Consider the following 10,207-nt stretch of genomic DNA (forward strand, 5'->3'; position numbering starts at 1 on the left):
AAGAAATAGAGATAGAGAGAAGGAAGATATTTTCTTCTTCAATTGTGTATCTTTTCCTATCTATTACAAGGCCTTTATATAGGCATGAAAAGTGAAGAAAATATGTCATGAAATATGTCATTGAACATAGAAAATATGTCATTGAATATGTCATTAACCATTTGAGAGAAAGATCATGAAGGAAGAGTAGACATCCACCATATTTTGATTTTTATCATAACACTACTATCCATTTTCAATCACGGGGGTGTAATTATTACAATCTTATTATTAATTAAGACACTTAGCTCCCACTCAACAAAATTCAACTTTCGGAGGATTAAGAAAAAGGTTTTCTTACCTTCCTCCCATTGTTTTTCTTTCTAATATCAGTTAGAGTATATTTACACAAAAAATGCGCAAGTTCAATTTTCTTTTCTTGATAAATGTAATTAAAAAAAGTTAAAAAGAATTCTCAATAGACCAATATGGGTAGGAATAAATTCCATTCGTTGTGTCCGGGTCATAAGGATCCATTAATAATTGGGAGTGTCACTCTTTCTTAGTTCCAGCCTTCATCATTCATGTTGTGACACAGTGCTCTTGGGCTATCATTCAGATCCAGGTTCGTCATTTCCCTCTTCGTTTGCTAAATACTTTTTGTGGGCTTCCCATTTTGAAGTCAGCTTTTCTGGTTATCATTTGAAGCTCTTAAACTTTCTGTATTTGTGCTTTTGAGTTTTATGGGGGGGTTTTATTTATGTGAGTCCAGCTTTTTGTTTTGCCAAGAAAACAGGGAAGGTGTTTGTTAGAGCTGAAAAGTTTTTTGCTTTATCTTCTCTTTAGTTCTCAAATGACCAAAATTATGCATAGCGTTTCTAAAGAGAAAGAGACAAAAAGGGTTCTTTCCTATCAATGTTTTTCATGTATATCGGATTTATTTATAGACATTCTTAAGCTCATAAGCTTCCAATACCCAGTTGCTTGTTTTTATTTTTCTTTAATATCTTTTCATTTTTCAAAACTCAGCCCATATAAGCTTCTCGAGGATTTCTGTAGGATCTGGCCAGCCTAAGAATAGGGTCACAGAAAGCATAAAAATAGTTTACTATGATGAATCCTCTGAATACTTAACTAATAGAGGTGCAATTTATTGATTGATTAATATATTTTAATTTTCTTGCAAACTGCCAAAGGCTCAACATGAAAATTTGTCCTGTTGATTAGAATTTTTTGAATGTTATTCCTTCTAGTCGTAGATGTCATTTATTTTTCATTATTGTCTTTTCCTGTTCTTTATGCATAACAAATTACCTGTGGTATTTGTTAATTACTGCTATCTATATAGGTTGAAAGAAGTTCTGCAAAACTGGTCTAGTTCTTCCCTTAGGGAAGAAGCAGTTGAAATATATTGGAGAATTCTGAAGAATGGAAGAAATACAGTCTCAATCAGATCCTTACAGGTCTTCATCATCTTCAGCTAGTAGTCCAGCTAGTAGGGTGCCATCAAGTAATTTCTTCTACTTGCGGAAACCTGGTGCATTTAGACAACCAATTTCTTTTGAAGATTCACCTGTTTGGGATGAGACAGATATAGAGGTCAAAGTCGACGAAGGAGGTGATTCTATACATGCTGCGACTACGCCACACTCCCCTTCCCTGTCAAAAATCAATAGTGGTTCCTTACCCTCTCCTCGTTTACCAGAGGAGACAGGTGTTACAAGGAAGATTTTAGGGGCTTCTATTGCTTGGAAGGACTTGACTGTAACTATAAAGGGAAAAAGAAAATACTCCGATAAGGTGGTTAAGAGTTCACATGGTTGTACATTACCTGGAACGATGACTGTAATCATGGGTCCCGCCAAGTCAGGGAAATCAACACTCTTGAGAGCTCTTGCAGGTTTGTGGTGTTCAGTTCAGAGTCAGTATATAGAAGACCATGTAGTTGTTTGTGTATGATTCTGAACTAGTTTTCTTTTTCTGTTTTAGGAAGGTTACCTGATTCAGCGAGAATGTACGGCGAGGTGTTTGTAAACGGAACAAAAATGCACATGCCTTATGGTTCCTATGTATGTTGTAAGCGTTTACTATCGCTTGTGGTCATGCTTGCGTACCCAATACGAAAAGATATATGTCCGAACTTTGAACTTTGACTTTCTGTTTTATAGTTTTTACATCACATTAGCTGCTGTTCCCTCTGAACTGATTTTTGTAATATAAAATCATAATCACTCTCATAGTAATGACCACTGGTTCAGTGACCTTTGGGTTCCTTTGGCAAGAAGATGTTCTTTCACATTTGAAGCAAAATATTCATGCAACTGCGATGACGTGGTATAATTTCATATAACTGATTTTTGGAAATCCTTTTTTCCATTTTCTTATCCCATTTGAATAGCGCAAAAAATTCATGCAACTGCTTATTTCCTGGCTGAGTTAGGAGTTGCAGGTATGCATTTAGGCCTTTGAACCCCTTCCTGGTCGCAACCTTTTAGATTAAATCGTTCTTTCCACTCAACCAATTGTGCGTCTTGCCTAAGGGGCTCTAAAAACCATATTTTGCATAGGTTTGAGCACAATACAATCTACATAATGTAACACATTGAAAGCAATATCTCAAACATTTAGGTGGTAGGCTAACCATCACGTTAATATTAAATAAGATAAAGTATGAATAGTTATTTGGTTTGAATTACAGTTCAGAAGTGTTGGTACTTTTGGCTCTTTGGAAGAAAACATCAGTTGAATCAAGTAGGTTACGAATGGGGCAGTGGTTTTCTTTGTTGTTGTCAGCTTCTGCCTTCTGACATGGAAAGTTCGCTCATTCGCAGGGATATGTTGACAGAGAAACTACTCTTATTGGATCACTAACAGTGCGTGAGTTCCTATACTATTCAGCATTGCTTCAGCTTCCTGGTTTCTTTTGTCAGAAAAGGAGTGTGGTGGAGGATGCTATAGATGCTATGTCACTGGGAGATTATGCTAATAACCTTATAGGTGGCCACTGTTACATGAAAGGTCTTCGAAGTGGTGAGAGAAGGCGTGTCAGCATTGCTCGGGAACTTGTCATGGGACCACATATTTTATTTATAGATGAACCCCTTTATCGTCTTGACAGGTTCTCTTCTTACTCCTAGTTAGAAAATCACAGCAGTTTTTGTTGAACTTCATTGAGTTTACGCTGACATATTCAGTATCCATAACTGCATCAAGGATCTTCTTAATGACTAGACTACTTTGAATTAGTAGCATAGGATAAGTGTCAAATTGTGTGTGTCCTATAGCTGCTGTAGTAGCTAAACAGCCAAATATTTGGTATGTTCTATTTTTTCTGTCCAATAAATGTAAAATAATACTAATGCTCCATGTTTATTTGACGAAATAATTAGGCATAAACATTGATTTACTTGTCTTATATAGTATGCATGTGGTGACAGAAAAAGACCACATCATTCATTGAGCTATTGAAGTATGTCAATAAAGTTGGGATGTATCAAATCATGCTGAAAGTTTTTGTGATTTGAAAGGTCAATTAGTAAAAAAGGTCAGTAAATATTTCAGCATTAATGGGTAGAACATGTTAATAGAAAAAGGCTGCAATCATTCTTTGGAAAGACCTGCAAATGAAATTTAGGATTGCTAGCTTAGCGCGTATAGGTCTCTCTAGTTCTAGGAGTTAGTTACCAGAAGAGAATGTGAAGATGCTTTGATTTGCTTGGTTACTGAAGTTTTTTCTGTCATACGTGAAAGCATCCATTTAAGGTTGAGGAAGAACATGTGATATCCTGCTCTCTAAATATTTCCTTATTAATTTTCTGTGTTTTTGACTTGCTATTCATTGTGGTCGAGACTTGATGCTCTTGGCCCTCTTCTACTTATCAAAAATAATGAGCTTACTCCAATTTAGCTGATGTTTAGTACTCCTTGTTATGTTTAGCGTTTCTGCACTTCTGATGATGGTTACATTGAAGAAGCTTGCCAACTCCGGCTGCACTCTGATATTCACCATTTACCAAAGTAGTACTGAAGTATTTGGCCTTTTTGACCGAATTTGCCTCCTCTCAAATGGAAAGACATTATTCTTTGGTGAAACATTGGCTTGCTTACAGGTAGTTTTACCTTTGTATGCTTTGTTACACTGTCCATCTTGGTTCGTGTAAAGGGTTGGTTTTTTAGCAGTCTTGATTGCATCAGACAAAAGCATTGAATAATGAATGATATTTTTTGTGCTGCAATAGGATAGACCCACTTCTGGGTGTGGGTTATCTGAAGAGAAAGAAGTCAATTGTTAGTCAGATGGTACCCTATTTAAGAGAGAAAATGAATGCAGTTGATTCAGCTGAAGTTCTTTATTTATTCTCATTTTGAAATAAAGCAGCCAAGAGTGGTTTAGCAATGTTGAAACAAAAATTTACTCAAGTTAGGATGGTTACTATGGGGAATGTGCCTTTTAATAGAGTACAGCTTTGCAGGATAAGTTGTGTCAGTCGGACATATTTGAAGTGCGAGCGTCTGGGTTTCAAAGTCCAAATTGTTGCTTAGAAGCTTATTGCCCAATAAAGATCCCTATAGCTTCTTATAAGATTTCCTTATAAATTGGAAGAAATCACAAAATTTCAGTTTGTTGGTTTCTGACAAAGAGGAAATTGTCTAGAGAAATACTGGGTGAGTGGTGACAAACGTTCCAAATGGACTAAATGTTTCAGAATCCGTGGGTAGTTGTTGGAAGAAAGGAAAGGAGTTCCTCTAAACTCAGTCAATGTTAACAGGGATTCAGACTGAACAAACTTACTTAAGGGGCGCATAGAGGGAAAATTAGTTCACCAAGCGTGTGCACAATTATGAAATACTTTTAGAAATACGTAGCTCTTAACATGTTTGTTCTCTGGTCATTATGTTTTGAATCAATACTCTGTTGTTAATGTTACTGATTGTTAGAGACTGACATATCATTTAATTTGTGAAGCACTTCTCCAATGCTGGATTTCCTTGCCCAATAATGCAAAGTCCTTCTGATCACTTCTTGCGTGCTATAAACACAGAATTTGACAGGATTATTGCAATGTGCAAAAGCTGGCAGGTATTTGCTTATAAGCATTCAAAGTTCTGCGTCTTTGCTTTTAAAAACTCAGTCATAATGGTTAAAGATAGTGATTGATTTGTTGATTAGTAGTTAGGATATTGAAACAATTCCAACTCGGTTCGTTGTGCCACCTCTTTTCTCCATATTCATGCTATTGTTTTATTGCACGGGGGTAAGCTCTTTGAAAGAGGAACAGAAAATTTTCTTTTATTTTAAGTTGCAAAATGAATGTTCAAAGATTTTCTCACCTGTTCTCTGGCCATCCTATCCCCTCCTGTTCCCCAACACAAAAGGGAAAATTTTCCTTTAAGTTTGTGATTTTATCATCTCAACAGGATGACCATGGAGACTTATCATCTGTGAGCATGGATACTGCCGTTGCTATACGTACCCTTGAAGCAACCTATAGATCATCGGCAGACGCTGCTGCTGTTGAGTCAATGATAATGAAGCTTACTGAGAAGGTATGTTTATTAAAAAAAAAAAGGAGGTATGTTTGTAATAGTTAAACTTACGGAGAAGGTATGTTTTTTCACTTTGTCACTATTGACATCGCGGATTGTCACTATTAACTTTGCTCAATCTTTTTCCAAGGAATTTTCAAGGTGTAAAGTAGAGATCTAAGCGATGCACACTTTAATGTGGCCACTAGACACTAGGAAATATTCCCATTCTTGATATGGACCAACTACATACATAAGCTATTAAGCCCGTGTGCTCTGGGCAGTAACATAATTCGAGCATCCTGTTGAAGGATGCTCTTGTCTGCTTTGGTTTGTTTTGACAAACTAGATTGGCCCAATTACCATTAACTTCTTGTGTGAGTTGAAGTTTTTGGTTTCATTAGGCCTAGAATTTAGCTTCTGTCTATTTCATATTGATTTCTTATCTTTAAAAAGAATAATTTGTATATTAAGAAACTGCACAGAAAGTCTTTATTAAAAAAAAGCTACGTAAAAAGTAGTATAAGTCACAATCTTTTGCAAATTAATTGTAGTTAAAAAAATATTTCATAAATCGTTGTCAAGTAGAAAAAAAGTGGCTTAGGAAGCCCTAGAGTGTTCAATCACAAAAGTTTTAATGGTCAAACAAACCATACTTACTCCCTGAGCTTCAATATAGTCTCTGATCTCTTGTTTCCCGTCCTACAGGAAGGTCCATATCTCAAAAGCAAAGGAATGGCAGGAAATGCAACACGAGTTGCAGTTTTGACTTGGAGATCCTTATTGATTATGTCAAGGGAGTGGAGATATTATTGGCTAAGGTTGATTCTTTATATGCTTCTTGCCGTTTGTATTGGCACTGTGTTTTCTGGATTGGGGCATTCCTTGTCGTCTGTCATGGTAAGCTAATAACTAAAGAATCAGACGTGTCTTTTTCCTTTTGCATATGTCTAATTCAGTTGTCCATACATATGATATTTGTGCACCACATCCTCCAGGTTTTGCTGTTTACACAGCCCATGAAGCATATCTTTTCCCGCTTTTTTGGTTGAAATGAAATCGACCATATTTAACTAACTCAAGAACTGCATGTATTTCTTCATTTATGGCTGGACAACATGAGGAAAACCCTTTCACTTCTATTTTTTCCTGTAATCACATAAGAGTGACTTGGTATTGCTGTTTGATATTTATCTGATAGAAACTATTTGCCATTGCTTGCCCTTGTTTTCAGTTTGCAAACTATGATGTTTTTCTTGCCATGCAGACAAGAGTAGCAGCAATATTTGTATTTGTTTCGTTCACCTCTCTGCTAGGCGTCGCCAGTCTACCTGCACAGTTGAAAGAGATCAAGGTGATGTCAGTAACTTATTCGTGTTTCTTCTGGATACTGCACAAGCATGCTTCTATAAAACTTATTATATGCGAACGCCATGAACTAAATGAACCCAGTACATGTGTGTATTTATGAATCAAGGGTTGTTTGGTAGGCTGAGCGTGGACTATGCATACACCTTCTTATGGTCATTTCGTATACCCAGGGCATTCTCTTCACAGAAATGTGATCCTCATTCCAGTATCTTCTTCAAACTCATGAACTAAACATGGGATTCAAGTTGAAGAGCCTGTACTAAAGTTTCCCTTTGTAGTATCATATCTCCATATTCCACTCTTACTGTAATCAATCTATTATCGAAAGCACTGTTGTTCATTCAAACTTGTTCAAATTAGTGGGGAGAAATGTAGATAAGTGCAGAGTTGAAGCGACTAAAATTCTCAGAACTAGGCTTCTCCAATAGTTGAAATATCTCGACTTTTCAGTAGGACTGTCACATTTCTGGCCTGGTTTATTGAATCATACACCTGTTTCAAACTCATCAGTCCTGACAAGCAAGCCTTCGAACTTGATTTCACAAAGCAGCTGGGAACCTTTAGTATGTTTGGTGAGGCGCAATATTGATGATTAAGATTGCATTTATATGTTGATTGTGCTACGGACATAATTAGCAGTAATAATCTAATCATGTACTAAAGATGCCAAGCTCAAGTGGAAAATCTGATACCGCAATGACATATAGGTCTTGTATTTTGTTCCATTGCAAAATAGAGCATTTAGATAGTGAGTATCCTCCAAATTAAACATTTCAATTTGTCATTGGTTTCGATTAAGTCTTCCTTGCTTTTTAGAAAGTTTGATTTTTATTTGCCCTGATAATGGGCTGTTATTAGTATCCTCGTCCAGTTAAAAGAAAAACCCTAATCAAACATCTTGATGACTTGCAGATATACACCTGCGAAGAATCAAACCAGCATTCTGGGGCATTTGTTTTCCTGCTTGGGCAGCTTTTTGCCAGCATCCCTTTCTTGTTTCTTATCTCCATCTCGTCAAGTCTGGTCTTCTATTTTCTAATTGGGCTGCGGAATGAGTTCAGCTTGCTGATGTACTTTGTGTTGAATTTCTTTGCGTGTCTATTGGTAAATGAGGGGTTGCTACTGCTTATTGCTTCCATTTGGCAAAATATCTTCTGGAGCATCTTAAGTTTTGTGTTCATACATGTAAGTTCTGCCTTAAATCATTGATGGAGTTGACAATAGGTTCGCTGCCTTTCCTTTTGGTGTAATATTATCATATTCTATTATTTAGAAAATAGGCAGTGATGATGGTAGCTGTGTGTGCTTCTACTTTGTCATAAGGGTCAACTTTCTGAAAAAGGGAATCAATGAAGTTGGGCATTCTGAAATGTTTGCTATGCTAGTGTTAGATAGGATTCTTTTGTGGGAATATTATTTAATACCATTTCATGTTGAGTTGAGACCTGAGTGTTCCGTTAAACGGCTTTCATCTCTTGTGTCTCAGGTGATAATGATGCTTTCCGCTGGTTTTTTTAGAATCAGAAGTGCTTTGCCTGGACCGGTATGGATGTACCCCATTTCTTATATTGCTTTTCATACTTACTCTATCCAGGTAAGTTTGAGAATTTGCTTGAATTCATTAAGTGTATATTCTTGATCACTAATTATCTCTCTGAGTAAACTTAAAAAGTTTTCTTTGTACCAGGGACTGTTGGAGAATGAGTACGTTGGAACTTCTTTTGCTGTTGGGCAGGTGAGAAATATATCTGGTTATGAGGCTCTGGAAAATATCTATGATATATCTGATTACAGGAACGCTAAGTGGAAAAATTTACTGGTGTTGTTTCTTATGGCTGTTGCATACAAAGTAGTTGTTTTTATTCTGCTCAAGTTTTGTATCTGGAAAAACCTATCTGTCCGCAAACTTTTCCTGTGTAACCAAAATTCAATGAATCGCAGATAGATGCTATACTATAGACAACTTTTTGTTGGGTATTTATTATTTCTTATATCTCCGTTCTCCAGTGCATTCAACCAATCAGTAATGCATGTAAACCTTGGAGCTGATATGAAAATCTCTTATGCATAATTTGAGAGAGAAAGGAACATTAGAGCTAATTTATCTTCTGTACCATGAAGAATTGTTCTTCCTGGTTTAGTTTATACCCAGGAATCAGCAATATTTTGTCGCTAAAGGAGAAAAATGACTTCTCCCACTTGTGGATGAAAACATATTTCTATAAATATTTCAAGTTTGATTCCATTTAAATAAATCAACACTTGGATATAAAGAAAAAGAAACCTAAAAAGAAGAGCAGCAAAATAATATATGTAGATGGAAAGGATAAATGGAGGCTTTTATATAGTGCTTGCATTTTGGATTAAATTATTTTCTCTTCTCTTTACATATTATAGAAGAAGCAGATTTTTCAAAAAATTTATAAGCTTTAGTTGAAAGTGGAGAGAGCAACCTGACTAAAAAGAAGAAGAAGAAGAAAGTAACTTACTGTTTCTTTTTTCAAGTATATGTTTCACTGCTGTTCGTCAAAATTAACAACAAAATATGTCCAATTTGTAACTCACCCCAACAAAAAGCCTAAACCTTTAAAATACAGTAAATATTTCATTATGCAAAAAATACTTTTCTGGTTTGCGTTTCTCTTTTTGAAAATTCGATAACGGATTTTGGTGATATTTGTATCATCTAAGAGTCCCTCTACTCTTAGGGGTCGTTTGGTAGGGTATATAAGAATAGTGTTGAATAAGATGTATTAGTAATGCATATGTTAGTAATGCAAACATTAGTTATGTACACAGATTATTTCTTATTTACAATTTGGTGTGGTGTATTAAAAATTAAAATGCATTGCATAATTTTTAAAAAAATTAGTTGTTTACAAAAATACCCTCCATATTCTTTAGCTTTAAGGACAATTTTATCTTTAACCACGCTAATGCATGTATTAATAACATTGGTATTGCTAATACCATGGTTTGCTATATATTAATTATACACAGAGGCGGACCCAAGATTTGAGCACAACGGGGGTAACACTATATGTTACTCACTAGCGATAAAATTCGGCGTGCAACTCTTTGAAAACTTAATGATTATGATGACTTATCATCCAAGTATAAACAGAAGGAAGTTCTAAAGAAAAAAAATCACTGAACAGAGAAATATTTCTGCGCTAAATAGGTGCTATGGGAAGGGAAATTGTTTGATTAAGCATGTTTTACTAAAGAAATCAAGATTAAGAATATATTAATAGTCAAGGAATTGAAGAAGACTCTCAGACTCTTAGTTTCCATTGCCGAGTCGGAGTCAAAGTTATTGTTGAATAAGTTG

At 35.7% G+C, this 10,207-nt stretch overlaps 1 protein-coding gene across 2 annotated transcripts; it reads left to right on the forward strand.

Annotated features, from left to right (window-relative positions):
* The first annotated feature begins 420 nt into the window (after positions 1-420).
* Positions 421-8,868, forward strand: LOC107793099 (ABC transporter G family member 3-like). Of its 2 annotated transcripts, none has more exons than XM_075219523.1 (12): positions 421-604; positions 1,328-1,879; positions 1,969-2,048; positions 2,811-3,097; positions 3,917-4,088; positions 4,946-5,059; positions 5,398-5,526; positions 6,214-6,405; positions 6,773-6,859; positions 7,789-8,061; positions 8,363-8,470; positions 8,564-8,868. In XM_075219523.1, exons 2-12 carry the CDS (start codon positions 1,408-1,410, stop codon positions 8,819-8,821), a joined length of 2,172 nt encoding a protein of 723 aa, XP_075075624.1. In that variant the 5' UTR covers positions 421-604; positions 1,328-1,407; the 3' UTR covers positions 8,822-8,868. The 2 variants fall into 2 exon arrangements, with proteins under 2 accessions (XP_075075624.1, XP_075075625.1); XM_075219524.1 differs by having other exon boundaries at positions 8,363-8,419.
* Positions 8,869-10,207: the final 1,339 nt, after the last annotated feature.

Source organism: Nicotiana tabacum, chromosome 8 (assembly GCF_000715075.1).
Source record: "Nicotiana tabacum cultivar K326 chromosome 8, ASM71507v2, whole genome shotgun sequence".
NCBI classification, from domain to species: domain Eukaryota; kingdom Viridiplantae; phylum Streptophyta; class Magnoliopsida; order Solanales; family Solanaceae; genus Nicotiana; species Nicotiana tabacum.